Consider the following 21,746-nt stretch of genomic DNA (forward strand, 5'->3'; position numbering starts at 1 on the left):
GAACACTAAGTCTAGTCTTTATTGTTAAAAGGTAATTTTGAAGTGTCTTAGCAAGAAGAAACTGATTCCAGTTAATGCATTATTCCTCTTACAAAACACTCTTTTCCAGGAAGATGTAGCAAAACAAAATAGCATTATCATTTCATCTTTGAGTTCTTGCATTCACAAAGTACTTTGATCAAGAACAGTTATTTTAGTTATTCTCTTGATACAGGTGTTATAACTTTTTTCTTCATATGTTATCCATCTATTAGAACTATTTGGTGTCTTTGGTAGGAATCTTTGAGGGTTTTACACAGTGATCTCAGTGTTTAAACTCAAAGATTAATTGGACACTTTAAAGTAACTCTAATAAATTTGTGAAGTGTTATTATTAAAAGCAATTGGTAAACATTTCTATTATATTTCCTCTAGAAAAAATAGCTGGAAAGTGAAATAGATTTGAAAAAAATAATTATACTTAAAATGTGTGTTACAGTACCACAAGGCTACTATATATTGCTTTCCATATTAATGTCTCGGTTTATCTGTACTAAAAAATGTGTAATTTGATCTTTAAGATCTTGTTTGTGTTTACTCACTTTCTCACTAGGCTTGTCAGTTTTTGTAACTGAAAGAGGGTTGCTGACCAAGTGTTCTCTGATGGGCTTTGTTCCTTGGAATTCTCTCTAGGCTATTATTTGAAGTAGGTTATTTGCTGACCTTAAGGGCATATTGAAGTATGTATTTGTTTTGCCTTAGTTTTGACAGGAGGTGGATGGATGGATTAGCACCGAAGTGTAATGAATAGAACTAACTGTTGAGCATAGGTACTGACCCTTCTTATACAATGGAAAACAAACATCATCTATATAATCATACAGCGTAATGTATGGCTTTGAAAAGTCCCATACGTTCTTGTTCTCCTGGAAGGAAGGATAAAGGTAACTGATGTTAGTAGTGCTGTACAGTGTGTCATATGGCTGTCTTGGATACTGCAAAGATGTCTCTAGGTAGAATAGAAAGGAGTGATGAATGACTCTTTAGGAAGGTATTAATAAGAATGGAAAAACATTGAGATAATGGAAGTGGCAGTAGAGGAACAGTAGAGACATCATAGAGGACAAAGCATTCAGTGAGGAAATTAATTAAAAAATTGGAGTGAATATTTCTAGATAAGAAGGCTAAAACAAAGAGACATTCTTTTAAAGTCAATTGAATTTAAACACTGTTGTAAAGCTGGACTCTTGCCAGGATAGCAGGCCTTGGAAAGGACAGGGAAAAGTGTGGTGGTTTTTTTTGTGTTTTTTGTTGTTGTTGTTGTTGTTGTTTTTTGTTGTTGGTTTTTTTTGTTTGTGTTTTTTTGTTTGGTTTTTTTTTATAAATAGAAGAGGAAGAAATGAGCTTGAGGGAAGACAATGACATAGGATGCTTCTTTTAATTTAAAGGTGTTACAGGAGGCTGAGCTTACCAGGACCAGATAGATCACTTCTTGATAACAGGTGATTTTTAACAAGGGGTCAGAGTAAGTCTGAGTGTTCCAGGATGGTTTTAGGCATCAGTGAGCAGAAACCAATTGATTTTGGGTGGAAAACAAACAAGGTAGTGTGGACATGTGGGAGCTTTTGGCTGGTGATTAGCAAAAAGCTGCTAGCTTTGCTATCTCTGTAATTGCCTGCTAATTAAGTAAATGGGTGATGACAACCATCACCATACTAACTTTAAGTGGCATCTTAATTTACCTTATTGGCCTGTTTACAGTCTGGATAGCTATTCCTGAATAACTGTTAGCTGTGACCAGTCTCATTCCAGACCCAAGGGCTGTCATGATCCTGACACACATGAACGATCTGGCTTGTACTCCTTGAAAGGAGAATGATATAAGTATGGATTGAGAAAGTAAATGTTGCATAAACATGATTTGGTGAATACTTGGTTCCTAATGTGTGGAAATTGAGAAAAGGGGAAGTGAGGAAGCACAGAGTCTTCAACCTGTCAGGTAAAAATCAGAGACTGCAAGACTCCTGCATTAGAAGGAAAACACTGGAATATATAGAGATGGGAGCTACATCGTGACAGGTGAAGGATTTCCAGTGTATGCAGAAAACATGGTATGCAGATGTGCACCATCACTTTTATGGAAAGTTAACAAATCCTTGAAATGGAAGGAAAACCATATATATGCTTTTTGTTTTGTAGATATACATGTGCATAATGAAATCTTCCTAGTGAAATGTGGACAACCTAGTTAGTGATGTGATGAAAGGCTGCTGTGTGCTGAAACAGCAGTTCATGAGACTGGCACTGTTTTTTCCCTCAAGACCTGACATTTTGGGTAGAAAATGTGAGTGGATTCCTGAATAAGACTAATATAAAAAACAAGACTGAAACTGTACAACCTTCTTTTAAGCAGAATGACACGATTCCTTAAAATGTAGTTTTAGTGAGTGTCCCCCATGCTCCCATTCTCAGGACAGTCTTCTACAATTTACTAGTTTAAATTTGTCACTGCCAATGCAGGCCTCATGTTATCAAGCCTTCTCAAATGCAAGTAGCCTTTTGATTTTTCTAAATATTGTTTTAGATGATTACATAGCAATATTGACCCCTCTGTTTTGGCCCAGATTGCTGCCCGAGCTTTGGATTTTAACATGGTTTTCTAGCTAAGAGGTGGGGGTGGGGGAAAGTCTTCCTTCATGTAAAATCAAAACTGTTGACCAGAAATTAAGTCTACATTTTCAGAAAGCTACTTATCCTCTAGGAAGAAGAGGCGGTTATCTTCCTAGACACCATAGACTTAAAAATATTCTGGAGTCTATAAAATCTCTAAGTTAAATTTAAGTCTATTAAACAGTCTTTAGAGTAGTTAAAGAACAAGGTGAGAGGGAATTTGTACTTACATTTAACTTTGAAGGTAGTACTAAAATCTACATACACTTATTTTAAAAAAATCATTTTTAATGTGGAATCAAACTAATGGAATTGTGGATGCAATTATATGCAAAAATATTTTTGCTTTATACACACACTGTAGTGTGAATGTCCATATTGAGGAATGCAGCCTTGGACATGCAGAAAAATTTGTTTTTATACAGTTTGTCTGGAAGAAATTGAAACACATGAATTGTACACTTGCATAGAAACATAAGTATTTATTAAAATTCTAGATTTTTTTAAAGTGAAAAATAATTTACCACAACTGATGGTTATTAAGTCCTGGACTATTTTGCTTTTATTGCCTTTTGCATTACAAGAGACTACTGATCGTACTTTAATCAAGCCAATAAAAATTCATGTGAACTTATTGTATGTTTATTTTAGTGCATCTTTAACTGCCTTGTTTGGGTTTTTTTATTCTCTTGTACATTAATTTGTTTAAAAATGCAGAAAAGCTAGCTGAGCAGATTCTGTAGAAAGTTCTTTAAAATCACTTGCGTTATGAATTGTCCTAGATAAGCACACTTTTCTTAAAGGGTCATACATAATGTTGACATAAATAGCTGAGACCTTTTGTAAACCATTTATAATTTGTTGACAAAAGTGCAATCAGAGTTCAGTTTAGGGGGAAACATTTCTCTAGGTTATAAAGAAAATAAGATTTAATTGATGATGTCCTGAATTTGGGGAAAAATAATCTATAAATTTTATTGATAAAGTAGGTGAGTATGTATTAGGAAGGAGAAGGTATGCCATTTACTTGGGGTATATATCAAATGTATAGTTTCTCTTATTATCTGAGCGTTCTCAGGATCAGAAACTTAACAAATGTGATTGTTCCTTTAAAAATTTGGATTTTGAAATAAATGTGTAGTTTCTATAATGCAAATATGCTGAAAAAACAAGAGGGAGATACACACTGACACCAAGTAAAAACACAGTTCCAGAAATTTGCTGTCTGTATGAATGATATACAGTTTGTTGGCTGACCAGAAACTTTGTGCTAAATCAAGACCAATAATGAAATTCAGAAGCAGATTTTTAACAGTGCCTACACTGCATTGCTATGCCTGTGTGTGAACGCTTTGGATCGGTTGATTACACCCTCCTTTTTGAATGTTTTCATTTACATAAGGAGCAGAACTTGATAGATTTAATCTAAAATTCAGTGTCTGAATTATTGGATGGGGTGTTATGTAATCAGAATTTTAAAAGCAAAAGTTAGAACAAAGCTGGCCCTATAAAAGCAAACCATTCCAGAAAAATGTGAATTTATAATTAATGTTCCCTATGCTTACCAACAATGGACTACAGTTATATTTTTTTGTACTTCCTGACTGTGTTATTTCTTATTAGTGTATTCAGAGAGCTATTAAAAGGTAAATTGCTGATTATTAAACTACTGAGTATTTCAGTAAGTCATCTTAAAGCAAGACTTCTTTTTGCAAAATCTGTACCTTTTGGCCCCTTATCATAAAGCAGTCAGGAAGATGAGAGCATGCATATGATAGCTTGTAGCTATCATTTCACGTGTCACTCCATACAATGTTTTTTTCACAATCCAAAGAAAGAGATAATAATGAGAGTAGCATGAGTGATGGGCGTGCAAAGACATAAGATTTCTGAATTACTAAAAATTATTTTTAGGATTGTAGATTTTTAAAGGCCAGTTTACTCCATTGTTGAGGCTTATCGGCATTTAATGTCTCAGAAAGGAATAGAATCTGCATTCTCTAACCCCAGTCATGATGACAGCTTTGTCTGGAAGATGCATGTGTACAACCAGAAGTCATCTTTTCAGTTTAGGAAAATGAAGCTTGCTGATCTGGCTTGGAATTTTTGAAAGAAGTGTTTCCACACTGTAATTTTGAAGACGCTTATTTGCTTCCTGTTTAAAATGAAAATATATAGCATATTTTTCCAGCAGGACAATTCCATAAAGTTCTCTGATATGTGCTTTAACTGAATTAAAGGCAAAACTGTAGAGCGATGTTTAAGCTGTTATTGAGGGTGGGTTTTTTGGTTTGTTTTGGTGTTTTGTTTGTTTTGGTTTTTTGGGGGGGGATTGGGGGGAGGGTGGGGTGGAGAGATCATTCAAAAGGATTTGTTCCATGGAGTTTACTTGAAACTTTAACCAAAATTTTTTTTCCATTATGATCCTCTTAAGTCTCATTGATAACAAGGTGGGTTTTTTTAGCATGACAGCAATTTGATTCTAGATAAGATATAAAATGATCACTGAACAGATGGCGATGACTTTTTATTGCTATCAGGTTGTACTGAATTTGAGTGGACTACTGAAAAATGAAGAACAGTATTCTGTGAGCAACTCTCTCGTTCCCGCTACTGTTCTTCTGTTTGTCTAGAAATTTGGGAAAATGTTTGATTCATCAAAAAAGAACGGTGACTCTATAAAACTGTAGAGCAACTGTCCCATAGGTTGGCTGTTTCAGGGGTGCTTGTTTGCCCAAGCTCTATGATTTGATGCCAGGTGGTCCAGGCTCAATTCCATGTGCTTGGAAATGCTCTGTGAACATCAGCTACCAAATTATTTGATAACTACAAAGGTATTTAATGTGTTTTGTTAATATTATGAACACTTTTTCCAAATGTACATTGTAAAATTAAGAACAAAATTGGTTTTATGTAGTAAGACTGTATTAATTAAATGTATTGTGGTCACCCTAGATTTCAACAGATTTTCTTTCATATGGAACTTCTACTCTTTTGATTCAGGGAGAAAGGATAGAAAAAAGTGAAGTATCTGTTCTCAAAACATAATTTTAAAAGATCTTCTTGTGCAGGGATGTGAAATAATGCTTTAAAGCTTTAATGTGATGCAAAAATATGTGAGGAACTACTTAGTGACATCTGAAACTGGAGAACACCAGTCAGCTTGAAAGATTCAGAAAACTGGCCAGTAATATTATCAGTTTGTGCTACTTCACCGTTCATGCCACTTAATAAAGAACCAAGGTCAAACTAAAACAGTTTCCATAAAAAACAATGAAGATAAAGGCTAATGTTTCCTTTTTTAAAAAAAACTTGGTTTACTTTAATCAGCCACTTCCTTCATTACTACTAAAAATAATTTGAAACTATGACATCAGAGCCATTCTTCTGTCAAAAGACATGGCATGAAGCTTATTTTCTGTTTTACTTCAATGAAAACATTAGGAACAGAAGCAAAGCTAGATTTTTTTTTTTTGTTTTTTCCATGAAATGTACCTCTGAACTCTTCTGCTGCTGAACAGTTATCTTCCACACTAGAATGTTTTGAGTTTTTGAACACTCTATCTGTTGTAATAGTTAGTGTTCAGTGTTTCTTTATTAATTAGTGAGACACCATATCCTTTTAGGTTTTTTCAATATTATGAAGTTTTATGATGGGTGAGATTATCCAGATTCTCTTTAACACTGAAGTGGACTTAAGCTCTTCTGTCCCCTAGAACTGAACTAACTTGAAGTTCTGCAACTGCATTTATCTACTTTGTGATTCCCGCTCTGCCCAGAGGTTGCAAAGTGTTTGAAAAAGTGGTAGCAGCTGCAGCAGCAGCAGCTCAGTTTCTAAGAGTGTGTAAGTCAATGTCTATGATTGCATTTAGTAATTACAGATATTTTTTTCACCCATCCAGGAGGAAGGTGGCTGGTCAGGATAGCACCAAGACAGGACACATTTAGCACGCATTTTCTCAAGTCTAATTTTAATCATTGCAGTTTCTTCTCACCTATATACAGCGGAGAATGGGATAAAATAGTACATGTAATAAAATAGTGTAACTCTGAAGACACAAAGCGTTAGTGTCGTGCGAATGTTCTGTGCTGTGCAAAGTTTTATACAGTTGATGGACCTTTGAAAGATTATCTGTAAAATATGTTCTTGTATGTGTACCTTAAATGCAAGAATCTAATTATATTGAGCTAGCAAGCTGTGTTCCAAGTATGTATCTGATGACCTGTAGTATGCCTTATCCATTTCTCATGAACTTAACTAGAACAAGAGTCCAACCTTTTCTCAGTTATACCTTACAGCCCTTGCCATTTATACCATTGAAACCTCTCTGGAATGTTTGTTTCTTTTGGCACTAGCGGTCTTATTGATGGTAATTTGTCAAAAAATAAGGTTTTTGGAATAGAACTCACACTCCAGCTGTTGTGGACCCATGATTAAAATCCGTGGACCCTCTTTTGTTATCTCTTTCTCCAATGGATGAACTGGGTGTCTCTCTTGCTTTAAGTAGGCTCTTTCTACTTCAAAAAGTTAGATCCCCTTAAAAGTTACATGCAGTATATCTGGTGGAAGTAGCATTAATATTGTTCCAGTGATGAGTGTTTTGCTGTTTGGAGGAATTTGGTGATCTCTGGAGATGATGTCCGATGTCTGGGTTTGTGAGTTTATGCCATGGAATCCAAGTCCATGCTTAGGACAATGCAAATGATCTGACCTCTCCAAAGTGAGTGTGGTAGGCTTGACATCTGCTGCTGCCCAGAGCAGCATTTTACTATGAAGCACAGTTGTAATAGAAACATACAAAAGAACTTTCTTGTTCCAGCTAAAAATGGCTTTCTACATTTCAAAACTCTTTTGAGTCCTGTGTCAGAATCTGAAACCTGCTTGATGGAATAGGCAGCCTCAGCTGTTTAATAGATTTATTATCTTTTTAGGGAGTGGATGAAAAAGCTTTCTTTTGGGCCTTACTGTAGTAGACCTATAAAAAACAGAGTTGCCTCTTAGGATTTTTCATAGCATACTGACTCTGAAAAGTCAAAGCTTGCAATCTTCTCTGCTTACTGAACAGTTTATCCTCCTCTATTACTTGATTCTTTATTCAGCTTCAGTGCAGCCTTGGAACCTGCTACCAAATTTCTACCTGTGAATGTGAAATAACAGTCAAAATGTTAGCACATTTCTCCTTTCTCATCAACCTTTCATTAAAACCCATTTCTTCAGATGCCCCAGGAGGCTCCAACTCCAATATTCTTAGGTTTTTTTCAGAATAATTGGAAGCAATTGTATGTGGTAAGTTAAAACGCCCTTGATATATCCCCAACAAAGGTTTGAGATATTTTGTCTATAGGGCTAACACAGTCAGAAATTTATGTAAACATACTTTTCCCTTAGAAATCACCTTTTGTTCCTGAAGTTTTAAATTTCTGTAGGCTGATTTTTATATGTATAGATAATGATATTTAACTACTTCTAACTTCTCTATTTTGTCATTCCATCTGTAGCGGGTTGTTTTATGTTGAAAAGGCAAAATTTTTTACTGTTACTTTTTTGTTGTATGAAACCAGACAGCAGGACATTACTTAATATTATGGGGAGTTTTGGTGTGTGAGGTTTTTGTTTTATGTGTGTGTTTTTTCTGTTTTTCTCTGTGGCTGCTCTTGGCTAGAGTGCTTTTCTATTGGAATTTTGGTAACCATTTTGTGCACCAGGTTTATAACAAAAAAAGATAATTTCTGATGTGACTGATTCTGGGAGAAGGTAGAATATGTTCTTTTCATTGTTTTAAAATAATGGAACGTACTTCCATTATTTCTTCTAAATTGCGGAGTGGCTCTTTGTTTCTGACAGAATTTTACAAGAACTGTATTAAAAACTTTTAGCATTCTTAGTATTTGCTAATGTGGTTTTAGAACTTGAAGGTAAAAGGTCTGGAAACAAAACACGTGCAGTATGTTCCTTTGTCGTTATATAGTATGAATATTCCACTTTCTGTATAATCTTCTGCTGTTCAGTTTCGAGATGTTGAGTTTCCCTTTTGGGTGTTATCCCAATGCATACAATTGGCTGTCAAAAGCTCATTTTCATGCCACAGGTTATACAGCAGTTACTTTCCTTTTGGATTGTGCAGATGGATTCTGAGGGTCAATACCCTGTCGTCCTTTTCTTTGTGTTTGAATGATGCAAATGTGGTGCACATATCCTATCTTTAGCTTCCTAAGCTTTGCCTCTGAAAGTGAGTTGGTACACTTTTTATTTACCAACTGGATTATCAATAGTATTTAGCATCCTGTACAGTGGGGTCATCATGTGAGGATCCTGTTGGGACAGGACAAAGAAATAGTCCCTTGCCTTGGGGATTATAAAATTAAAATTAGAATACATTTATTCAAGCAGGAAGGGGAAATTCAATAATCGGTGGATGTGTGACAGTTTCTGAGCCTTAAGACAGTACTGTTTCTACTGAGGATTCAGAGGTTGTCCAGGTTGCTTGAGAAGACCACTGAAAATTACTTTTGTATGGAACTTGCTTCGATGCAGTATTTCAGTATTGTAACTGAAAGTGATTCTGGAAGACTAAAGATGATTCATTCATGCTGTGTCTAATCTGAACTCTTACCGAATTGGTTCTAATAGCTGATTGATACCATACCTATATCATTATGTGTTAAAACTCTTAATTCTCAAGGATGAAACTGGAATGAAAATTTTGTATTATCAGTATTTTAAGGATAAATACAGGGAAATTGTAATTACTATGAAATGTTGTAGGCAGAGAGATAAGTACATCTAAATACTTCGAGGTAGGGAAATAACTTAAAATCATTCAGTCTGCCATACTTCATTCTGTCCTGAAGAGATAATCCACGTGCATCTAAATTACGGTCTGAATATCATTTCAGTCTCCCTGTCCAAAACAGATTATTTAATGCTCAATAAATAGTGTTCTTTTTTTGTTGTCCTGCCCTTTGACACCTAGATTCATGAATGGGGAGAATGAAGGGAAACAAAGGCACTTTGGATTCTGTTTATTTAAAACTTTCACTGAGAAAAGAACTTGACTGACAGATATATAGCTGCTATTTGCAATTAGTAAAGAATCAGACTGACAGAAAATGGTATTGGTTAACAATAATCTATGAGGAGTTTGGTGTGCTTTTTTTTTTGTTCTCTTTCATGGGATAGTAAGCAGTCAGTGCTTGCAGATATTCTTTCAGCTCTCCCCTGGAAAAATTCCTTGGTCTAAGAATTTCATGTTAAGACCTTTTGCTTTACCTCATTAATTGCATTATGTTGTAGGCTTTAATGTATTTTGTTAGGTTCCAGAATTTAAGTTAAAAATAGCTGAACTGAATTGGAATAGTGCAAAGGAAAGATGGTAGGTTTTGCTATTGATTTCAACATAGTGATTTTACTCTGCTACTTTACATAGTTCAGCCTGAACAAGATTTAACTTCAATTCCAGTTTCATAGTTAAACTCTGCATAGCCTGCATAATGGAACTGTTTATGATAGAGCTGTAAGAATAGGAGGATATCCAGTTTGTTCTGGAAATCAAATTAGCCTTAATGTGTCTCACTGTCAAAAGTTGTGCAAATGAAACAATAGAATATTGGTATTAACATTCTGAGAAAATACTGTGCTAAACAGGTCTCAGACTCATCTAAACGTATTTTTCAGTAACAGAAGGTGATTTCTAACAGAATTTTTAAAATCAGTGACAGTAATACTATAGTCAGTAATAGTTTTATAGAAAACATTGTTTTTTTTACTGAGAGATCTTAGATTCACAGAATCACAGAATGTTAGGGATTGGAAGGGACCTCTAAAGATCATCTAGTCCAATCCCTCTGCCAGAGCAGGAACACTTAGATGAGGTTACACAGGAATGTGTCCAGGTGGGTTTTGAATGTCTCCAGAGAAGGAGACTCCACAACCTCCCTGGGCAGCCTGTTCCAGTGTTCTGTCACCCTCACTGAGGAGAAGTTTCTTCTCAAATTTAAGTGGAACCTCCTGTATTCCAGTTTGTACCCATTGCCCCTTGTCCTATCATTTGTTGTCACCAAGAAGAGTTGACTCCATCCTTGACTGCTTGAAGAAAAACTTGAACAATATTTTTTAATGATACAACATGCATTAAGATACAATGTGTAAGAGCAGATATTCAGGGAAAGTAATAGAAGATATGCTAAAGAGAAGCTGGTGGAGAAGGAGTTGGCTGGATAGTCACACTCAAGAAGTTGCGGTCAAGGCTCAATGTCCAGGTGGAGACCAGTGATGAGTGGTGTTTCTCAGGGCTGATATGGCACCGGTGCTGTTTAGCATCTTTGTCAGTGATATGGACAGTGTGATTAAGTGCACTCTCAGCAAGTTTGCCAACAGCACCAAGCTGTGTGGTGCAGTTGATGTGCTGGAGAGAGGAGGTGCCATCCAGAGGGACCTTGAGAGACTTGAGAGGTGGCCCTGTATGAACCTCCTAAAGTTCAACAAGGCCAAGCGCAAGGTCCTCGCACATGGGTCAGGGCAATCCCAAACACAAATACAGGCTGTGTGGAGATGGATTGAGAGCAGCCCTGAGGAGAAGGACATGGGGGTGTTGATTGATGATCAGAGGGCTGGAGCACCTCTCCTATGAAGACAGGCTGAGAGAGCTTGGGTTGTTCAGCCTGGACAAGACTCTGGGGAGACCTTCCAGAACCTAAAAGGGACCACAAGAAAGCTGGAGAGGGACTTTTTACAAGTGTGCATGTAGGGATTAGGATAAGGGGTAACTGTTGTAAACTGGAATAGGGCAGATTTAGATCAGATAAAAGGAAGAAATACTTCACCCTGGGGGTGGTGAGTCACTGGAACAGGCTGCCCAGAGAAGCTATGGATGCCCCATTCCTGGCAGTGTTCAAGGCCAGGCTGGATGGGGCTTTGAGCAACCTGGTCTAGTGGAAGGTGGCCCTGTCTAGGGCAGGGGAGTTGGAACTACCTGATCTTTAAGGTCCCTTCCAACCCAAACCAATTCTATGAAGCTGCTGGAACTTTGTGGTAGGTATTCTTTGGTATAATGAATTACACCAGAGAAAGTATATATCCTGGAGCTACTATTTTAGTTCTTTTTAATAAATGACTGTAGTATATTAAAAAATAAAAATAGTAGTGATTTTAGAAGTTAGGTGTGATTTATTAAATTTTCCCTGGAAAGTCCAAGATGATGGGGGGAATCTTGACCATAAGACAAATTCAAGACGAATGTTTTTGAGGGGTCTGTGTTTTACTGTTTAAACTTATACAGTTATTCTTGATGATGATGATGATCTTTTTCTCAACCTGTGAATGAAGAAGAGCTGTTATGATTGGAGATGTCTCCTTCTTAAAAATAAAACACCTCTCATTGAGTACTGAACAGCTGTGGAACTCAGATCTGTTATAAAGATCTGTTGCTCCAAAATGACATGTTGCATTTCTGTCTCAATATTTACATGTATCTGCCATTTCTTTTGGAGAAGGAAACCATATTTGAAGAGCAAACAGAGTAAAATTATATATATATATATATTTTTTTTTTTAAATTGTTATTGTTTTTACCCCAAATCTTGCACCAGTCCCAAACTAGTGCAATTCTGCTATTTTGATAAGGAATGTGATGGTCTTACAGCAGCATTGCAATCAGGTAGGCTGTTGTCACTCTTAGTTATAGCTCCTTCCATCAACCCCCACATCAGCTCAGCTGTAGTGTGATTTCTGGTAGATTATTCTGTAGATACATTTCTGTAACAATTTCATTTCAGCAAAGGATTCTTTTCGGTTTCTGCTCTTGCATTTCTCATGAAGGCAAAGACTATAAGAAGAAATAGAGCACAACTAAGGGAGCATGCAGCAAATATTCACTACACAGCAGCTCATATGTATTTCCATTAGTCCAATGAGGAGCTTCTCATCCTTCTGCCTCTTGTCTGTCTGCATGTGAATCAAGTATCTGAAATATGCATATGAGGAGTAACCATTTATACTGTAGCAGTTACAGCTTTAATTGTAAATTTGATGTATAATAATTTGAACTATTTTTTTTCATGAGCTGTGCTCATAGTTTGTTCATTGTAATATTTCCAATCCATTTTCCACAGCTGCAATCTGAATAAGTGGCTCAATTATAGCTAGTGTTATCCTTTAATATTCACTGTGCCTCATGGAAAACTTTGAAAGAAATATTCTATTTAAAGACAATTATGCTTAAATATCATGGTTTTCTAAAGACATTAGCATGAAAACATGTGCATGAAGAACTCATTTACCTCTTCGATACTCTTGTCTGCAGTAATAGTTCTTCTGTGTGACATCATAATCAACTGTCATATGATATGATATCACAGTTCAGTGAGACATTTTCTGGCTTGGACATGCAAATAAGTAGCATGGCTTGAAAACCAGGCATAGCCATCATTTTGCTTCTGAAAATTGGATTGTTCTGATTTAGGAATCGTTAAGATACAAATGCTGTTAATGAAAATCTGTAAATCTAAAAACATTTACTAATGTAGTCTTCTTTTAAAAAATAAGCAAACTGGAACGAGTTTGAACTTAAATTAAAAAAACCCACCCTTTTTATATTATTTTCTTCTTTTTCAAAAATTACTTGCCCTTTTTCTAGAGATAGCCTTAGTTTTAGGAAACAATACCTTGTGACCAATTTGTTCAGTGGGTTATCTGGTCCAGAACTTGTGAAAATATAGGCAGCTTATGAACCATGTTCATTTCTCCTTTGCATTATTCTTTTTCATTGCACTGAAAAGTGTGGGCCCAAAGGCAGAATTTTCTTGCGAACTTTGGATTCCCATAAAGCAACCATTGTGTAACTGCTGCTCTGCTGTACTGGCAAAATACACAACACTACTACCCTGTTATGTGTTCCTTTGAAGAGCGGAAAACAACCAGACTCTGAGCACACAGAAGATGCTGTGCAGAATCAATTGAATGCAAATTAAATGTCTGATCTTCAGCTTTTGGCATATTATTCCTGCCTATACTCCTATTTTATCAAATTGCACTTCCCATTTTTTAAGATTAGTAGAGCTTGAGAGTCATGGTTTATAGAATTGTCATCTTGATAAATAGTAGAGATTAATGCTTTTGTCCAAATCATGCATTCTTTTTAGGATGATAACATTACATAATAATAAGGGCAGATTTCCAAAGTCTTGATCAACAAAGCGATCACAGAAAGACTTCGTAAATAATTCATTTCCATCTATCAAGGCTGTCATGAGGCAACGTTACCAAACAGCCTCCTTTTGACAGGATAGTCCAATAGTACACTTCTTATTCATTGCTCTGCTGCTGGCACAGGAACACTTGTGGGCACGTATCCAGGTCCCCAGGAAACTTGGAATCGTTCCACGTGTAAGAACTGTAACTGTGGCTAACAAACCAGCTGCTGTGCGGAGCTCAGAAGGAAGGCTTTGTAGCCCTGTGGAAGGAACTTCAGTTATTTGCATCACATCCAGCAGCCTTCGTGGGAAGGGTTGGCAGGAGCAGAACAGCAGGGTGTGAACATCCAGCTTTTCTTTTCTGACCGAATCTATCAGTGATTCCATTCTTAAATGCTGGGATGGAAGGAGAGAAGTGAAGAGCTTGGCCAAGAGGTCTATACAGGTCTGAAGAGTGCTCATGATCACATTGGCAACATTCTTTGTGAAAGTAAGTTTGTTAAATTCAGCAAACAAAATTGGTTGATAATATATAATATTAGCATCTGTAGGGAGGTGTTTGAGATGCTAAATTCTTACTATGGAGAGGGGGAAAACCTTAAAGAACAATGATTGCAGGAGAATATAGTGCTATCCATTGGCATAGGTCAGCTGTCAACCAATATATGCTTTTGTACTGAATTACAGGAATGGAAATTTATATTAAAAACAGGCAGGTTTTGTCAATTAGGCCAACTTCAGATTTTTTACAGAAATATTTGCTAGTGTGCCTTAAATATACATCTTCACATCTTCGAATACTAATATTTCAAATAAAATGTCGGTCTACAGTTCAAAACAGGCATTTCTTTGGTCTTCTATCATAACAGCTTTACACTATAAAGACACGTAGTTATCTCCTTAAATACTACCTTTACAATGTATCTTTGTTTTAAAATACTCAGGCCATACTTCATGAAGTATTTAAGTTAATGCCACCACCACCACCACCAAAAAAAAAATCTTGCTTTCTTGTGTCCGTCAGGCTGTCACCTTCCACAAATACAGCTGTTTGTGAGGCCAAATGGTAAATCACATTGTGGATCTGGATTGAAAGGAAATGGGGTGATAGTGTACATTTGTTACTCTTTCCTTCTGCTTTCCACCACCTCATCGGTAACTTAATTTCAACCTGGATTTTGTTCCTGGTTCAATTCACTACTTCTGCACAAATGCTTATGGCAGAAAAAGGGTTAACACAAGGGAAGAAAATAACAGAATTTTTGGAGGATAGCCTTCTCTGGCCTTATGTGTTTTTCCATTTTCTAAGAGATCATTTTAATTAAAAAGAATGCATATACTAATGACTCCTATGAATGTTATTTATGTAGGAAAAGGCAAGAAGGCTAAATGGTGTAATTCACCATAATTTCAAAGAAAATTTAATTAATCTTCAATAAAAAGTTAAATACCTTTCCTGATATGAAACTGACCTTTCTGTGTTCTCACTATTTTATATTCTTGCAGAAACAGAAAAGATGATTCTGGGATAGTTATGTTTCCTTCAGTGTTTTTATTTGGCAAATGTTTCTCAGACTTATGCAATTGTATAAAGAACACTCTAAGACATAATAAAAGTGCTGTCAGCTGTTTATGTTAATGTGTGCACCACGGAAGTTTTCTTGTATTCAATCTTTGGAATATTACTTGTGCCCCTAAAATATTAAGTGTGTTGATATATATGAGAGCAGCCCTGTGGAGAATGACTTGAGCGTACTGGTGGATGAAAGATGGGACATGACCCAGCAATGTGCACTTGCAGCCCAGAAGGCCAATTGTATCCTGGGCTGCAGCAAAAGCAGTGTGGCTGGAAGGTCAAGAGAGGTGATTCTGCCCCTCTGCTCTGCTCTGGTGAGACCCCACCTGAGTCCTGCATCCAACTCTGGAGCCCTCAGCACAGGAAAGACATGGATGCGTTGGAGAAGGTCCAGAAGAGGCCACAAAGATGATGAGAGGGATGGAACAGCTCTGCTGTGAGGACAGGCTGAGAGAGTTGGGGTTGCTCAGCCTGCAGAGAAGGCTCCAGGGAGAACTTGATGCAGCCTCTTGGTACTTAAAAGGGGGCTTTAAGAAAGACAGGGACAGACTTTTTAACAGGGCCGGTTGTGACAGGAGAAGGGGTAATGGTTTTAAACCGCAGGATGGGAGATTCAGGCCAGACATGAGGAAGAAATTTTTTACAATGAGGGTTGTGAAACACTGGCCCAGGTTTCCCGGAGAGGTGGTAGATGCCCCATCTCTGGAGACATTCAAGACCAGGCTGGATGGGGCTCTGAGAAACCTGATCTAGTTGAAGATGTCCCTGCTCATTGCAGGCAGGTTGGAACTAGACGATCTTTAATGTGCTTTCCAACCCCAAACCGTTCTGTCATTCTGTGACTGATCTTTTCCTTTTTGTGTTGGATTTTTATAAGTCAATATTTAAAAATCCTACAGGCTAATTTTGAAGTACTGTTGCTCTGAACACAGTTGTTTAAAAAAAGGAGCCAAAACCATTTTTTAAAATTTGTTATTAGCCATCAAATAAGAGTTCTGAGGAATTCATGTGTAGTGAAAGTAAGCTGTATTGTTATTGTTACCCATTTCTAGTAACAGTCATATAGAAACCATGTAGATTGTGATGCTACTGTACCTCTAGCTTGTGTTTTTATTGACTGATTTTGGTAGAAGGGTCCTAAAGTTTGCTCACCTGCTTCACACTCTTGGAATTTTTTTATGGCATTAATTATAGGTGGAAAAAAACCCCACTTATCTTCTGAGCTCCTTTAACTGCTTTGTATCTTCCCTGAAATCAGAAGATGATTCATATTCCAGGCTGATTTGACCCAACCTTTTTTTTTTCCACCTCTTAATGCATATTATGCTTATTTGCAGCATCTTAAAATATCATTATGTTCTTTTAGTTCAAGGAATAAAAGCTGAAAAGGAAGTACATAACTTGCCTCTTATTTTAGTCTTAGTTTTGTGCAATGGGTTAAAGGATGGGCTCTGCCTGCAAATGAATCTTCACAGCATGAGTCATGGTCATTTGTAAGACCATTAAAGCCATTGAAGAATATTTTTATACCCTAACAATTCCAATTTTGTGAGCGAATTAACAGTTATCAATAGAGCTACTATTTTATTTGTGGAATACAGTGGATATGTTCTTCAGCACAGTAACTGAATTAACAGTCTAGGTTTCCAACCAGAGGAGTATAATGTAACAGAAGAAACTATAACTGTTTTATGCAGCTAAATAATGGTTTACACTCCAAGTAAAGGAATGTAAGTAAATTTCCCTTTGGGGAGAGAGAGAAAAAAAGAGCTAGATAGATTTATGCACTGAATTAATAATAGTGGAGAGATTACTTACCTTTAAAGTATTCTTTTAAATGGGACAAAACACTTTTCTTGGTCTAAGGTCCTGTTGCATATCTTTTGCTTGCATTACCTACCAGTCTTGCACCATAACTCCTGTGTGTGTTAGCCAGTTTTAAGTGAACTTGAAAAACTTATCTTAGAGCTGGCTATGCTGTCTATGATTAGACAGAGAACAGGGATCTAAATTGCTTTCAGCATTGAAGGAAACAGAGAGAGAATAGTGTGTGACTGTTCCGCTTGGCAGGAGCTGGCCTGCGGTTCAGTGTGTGTGTACAGGTTCGCCCACGGGAGATATGCGGATCCTCTAGGGATCACATGGGAAACTGGGATTATTGCATTTGTTGGTTTTAGGGAGGCAGGGGACTCAAAACCGTACAACTAAGTCTCATTAGTTCTAGTTTCATGGGGTGTTGTATATATACAAGCAACATTGGAAGCTTACTGTTATTGACTATAAACATTTTGATACAGTTTTTTCTTTTTTTTTTAATGAACAGATAAAAGAAATTTGTCTGGATTAATACTGAACTGAATGCATCTGAACCGAAGGAAATGTTTTAAGATTGATCTCCTGACAGAAGTTGTACAAAAATGGTACACTGAGGTTTCTGCTTGCACTACTGGGAAGACCGTAACTGTATTTATATATTGCAGTTTATTGGCCCATAAAAGGCAATGTAATAACAAAAGTACCAGTCAATTTATGCAATAGTAGCGTTTCCTCTCCCACTGCCTGGACATGAGTGATCAAAGGTCTTTGCAAGAAGATAAGCACAAAGTTAGCAGAACTTCCTCCAAGTTCAGGGAGTCTTCAAGGAGCATGCAATCTGATGATTATTTTGCTAGGAAACTCAAAGCTCTGAATGGTAACATGGGTCCTCCTGTTTCTTCAACTGCATCTGGCAAAACTGAAAATAATCAAACAAATGGTACACCAGCTGTGCCTAAAATGGGTGTTCGAGCAAGGGTATCTGAATGGCCTCCTAAAAAGGATTGCTCTAAAGAGCTGAGCAAAGCTGCTTGGGAAAACAGACCTCCGACCAGTTATGAAAGTGTTGGCTCAGTACTTCCAAATGGACAAAATGACCAAAGTGATGGACAGCAAGAAGAGCTAGAATTGGAATTTACAGAGGGAAAATATTCAATAGGAGATCTCTTTGTTCATTCACCTCAAAGGGGTCTTCATCCCATAAGACAAAGAAGCAACAGTGATGTGACAATAAGTGATATTGATGCTGAAGACGTGTTAGACCAGAATGCTGTTAACCCAAATACCGGAGCAGCTCTTCATAGAGAATATGGCAGTACCTCTTCCATTGATAGACAGGGCTTGTCTGGAGAAAATTTTTTTGCCATGCTACGAGGATACCGAGTGGAAAATTTTGAACATAAAACCCTTGCTCCATTTGGATTTTCTGAGTTTTTCCACTGTGACCCTGCAGTTTCTCCAAGTCTCCATGCTGCTGCACAGATTTCCAGGGGAGAATTTGTCAGGATTTCTGGCTTGGATTATATGGACAGTGCCCTACTTCTTGGTCGAGAGAGGGAGAAATCTTTCAAAAGGAGACTAAAATCAGAAGCAGTAGAAACATCTCTATTTAGAAAATTGCGAACAGTTAAAAGTGAGCATGAAACTTTTAAGTTTTCCTCTGATCTGGATGATAGACTTGACAGAAATGTTCGTTCTTGGAACTATCAGAAATGTTTTGCACATTATGATGTTCAGAGTGTTTTGTTTAACATAAATGAAGCAATGGCTACCAGAGTAAATGTAGGAAAAAGAAAAAATATAACCACTGGGGCTTCAGCTGCGTCACAGACTCAGATGCCAGCAGGCCAAACGGGAAACTGTGAATCTCCTTTGGGAAGCAAAGAGGACCTCAATTCGAAAGAGAATTTAGATGCTGATGAGGGTGATGGGAAAAGCAATGATTTAGTACTGAGTTGCCCTTACTTCAGGAACGAAACTGGTGGGGAAGGAGACAGACGGATTGCACTTTCTAGGGCAAATTCAGCATCTTTTTCTTCGGGTGAAAGTTGTTCTTTTGAGTCCTCTCTGAGTTCCCATTGCACAAATGCTGGTGTTTCAGTACTGGAAGTACCAAGAGAAAACCAGTCCATTCACAGAGAGAAAGTGAAGCGTTACATCATAGAACACATTGATCTCGGAGCGTATTATTACCGCAAGTTCTTCTATGGAAAAGGTAAATTTTTCTAATGCAATTGTTCTGATATACTCATGCATCAGATTTAAGTTGCGTAGTAAAGATGATCTTGTTTTCCTCCTTCTTGTCTATAAGGAAACCTAAGTATTACAGGGCATCCTGAAACTCTTTACTAAAATTAAGTCTGTTATTCTTGCTTTCCCAGGGGGATATTCAACAACCAGTGGATTATATATAAAGTTATGCAATACTTGTCTAAGTTCACTGAGTGTGGGGTCATTTAAATTGGTATGTAAGCTAACTGCTCTGAAGCAAACTTTCTCTGTGGGCAGGAGGAAACAAATACATTTATATCCAGTAAATACATGGTGAATACTGATACCCAGAGTGGATATCATTATTTCCTAAAAGTACCTCCGAAAGAGAAAGTTTTATTATTGAGGCTTCTGACTTCCTTCTTCTAGATTCTGATGTCTTCAGGTGTTTGTTGGGGCCTTTCATACTGTGTGCATGCATACGTACTCCTTAAACAAAGAGCTTCTGATAATATGTAGTTTTTCAGCTTAAAGAAGGTTGTTTTATGCTTTTCTCTGAGCCCTTTACCCTGTTCTTTTAGGATATGTTCACACTGCAAAGTGCCAGGGTACTCTTCGCAGCAGAGTAATTATCTTGACTTGACGCATTATTCAGATACACTGTTTCCCCTTTGTGATCCTCTTTGGCTGTCTGTATTCAGTGCTGTATTCAGTTTGTGAAATCCCCATTTTTCTGGGGAGAACCCCAAAATACCTGTCTCTGTTCTTTCTGTGTTAGTAATTACAACTCAGTCTTTCTGCTGTTATTAAAAGAATAAAAAAAAGTCTCCTTCTGTCCTTAAAAGACTGTTACTGCCCGAGTATTCCTGAAATCACACTTCCTCTGCTTTCTATTATAACGATATCTGAACAGCAGGAAATAAGCTCTGTACTGCGCTCCTTCCTCTTGTGACTCTTCACAAGGGACTCAAAAGAGGATCCAGTACAGTGGTTGTTTTCACAATCCAGTGGACACCTAGAACATATTGGCTGTAAAACCATTCTGTTTAAAAGGCAAGGAAGAAAAGAATCTAGATCTGTCATGGAAGAGGGCAAAAGAAACTCAGAGATATAAGCAAGGAATGGGCAGTAAATTCAGAGGTTCAAAACGGCTTTTAAGCTTGGCAGGTTGTAAAGGACTAAAAAGTGTTGAATGAGTTGAAGTCGAAGAGAATTAAGGGAAGTTTGTAACAAAAGGGTGGCATATATTTTGCGGGACAGAAAGAAGAAAGGATTGACATAGATGGAAATGAAAGGAAGTTTGTCAGTAGACAAAGGTGGTGGCAGGATAGGAAAACAAAAAGACAAGGGTTAAGCCAAATGAAAGAGGACATGTTTGTGAAATGGTTTTATCATGGGTGAGTTACAGGTTCTGAGGGACTGAACATTTTCTTGTGAAGAAAATTCTTGTCAGAGAGATTTAAAAAAAAAAAAAAAATACAAAGTACTCAAACACTTCAATATACTATAAACAAACCTAATGACCTTTCTGGAAAACTGATGTGAATATAATTAGTTTTAATTAACTGCTGATATTATGTATGTATGATCTCTTGACTAAATGTGAAGTATGTTTAATATAGTACTCAAAACAAAGAAATAGTATCTGAGTTTTATCCCACATGGTATATTACTAGGAAACTTCAATTGTTATTGTCCTTTTTACTAATTGTTCGGTAGGTAGAGTTCTTCAAAAGTAGATATGATGTGGTACATTTAATATCCAGTAATAAATAGTTACTCTCTCACCTTCACAATGACATATAAGCTGTGCCTTGTTCCACATTATCTTTCTATAGAGCTATAACAGAAGCTATGTGAATGAAATCTGTATTGGATGGCTCTTATGAGACAGGTAACAAGTCAGGGCAAACAGGTTGATGGAACTAAAAACTTAATTTTCAATACCTATTATCTCAAGGGACGAAGCATGTAAGGAATCTCCAGGTTACTTCCAGCTGAACACAGTTCTCATCTAAGCAAAATTTATTGTGGATAGAGGAAATAAAACAGGCATTTTGCCTTGGGCACCACAATGTCTTGCTGCTGTGTGGATCTCTCTTATAAGAAAAAGTGACATTTCTATGCATACTGAGTCTTACTTGATGCTCTTCCATGACAGTGAGCTCTCCTAACTGATTGTTCATTGAATTGTAGATTTACTAGCACAGTTGAGTTTAGCAAAATAATTGTGGAAGTATAAAATAAAAATTTAGTAAACAAGAGTAACTTGTATATAGAGACATATGTAATACCACAGATTTTT

At 36.9% G+C, this 21,746-nt stretch overlaps 1 protein-coding gene across 6 annotated transcripts in view; it reads left to right on the top strand.

Moving 5' to 3' along the window:
• SIPA1L2 (signal induced proliferation associated 1 like 2) overlaps nucleotides 1-21,746 on the top strand; it is a 140,525-nt gene that overhangs the window by 38,661 nt on the left and 80,118 nt on the right. For all 6 annotated transcript variants that reach the window (XM_071806301.1, XM_071806302.1, XM_071806303.1 and 3 more), the window contains one exon: nucleotides 17,739-19,445. In XM_071806301.1, coding sequence (XP_071662402.1) covers nucleotides 17,981-19,445 — 1,465 coding nt within the window. In that variant the 5' untranslated portion in view covers nucleotides 17,739-17,980. The remainder of the gene's footprint in view (nucleotides 1-17,738; nucleotides 19,446-21,746) is intronic.

Source organism: Patagioenas fasciata, chromosome 3, assembly GCF_037038585.1.
Source record: "Patagioenas fasciata isolate bPatFas1 chromosome 3, bPatFas1.hap1, whole genome shotgun sequence".
In the NCBI taxonomy this organism is placed as follows: Eukaryota; Metazoa; Chordata; class Aves; order Columbiformes; family Columbidae; genus Patagioenas; species Patagioenas fasciata.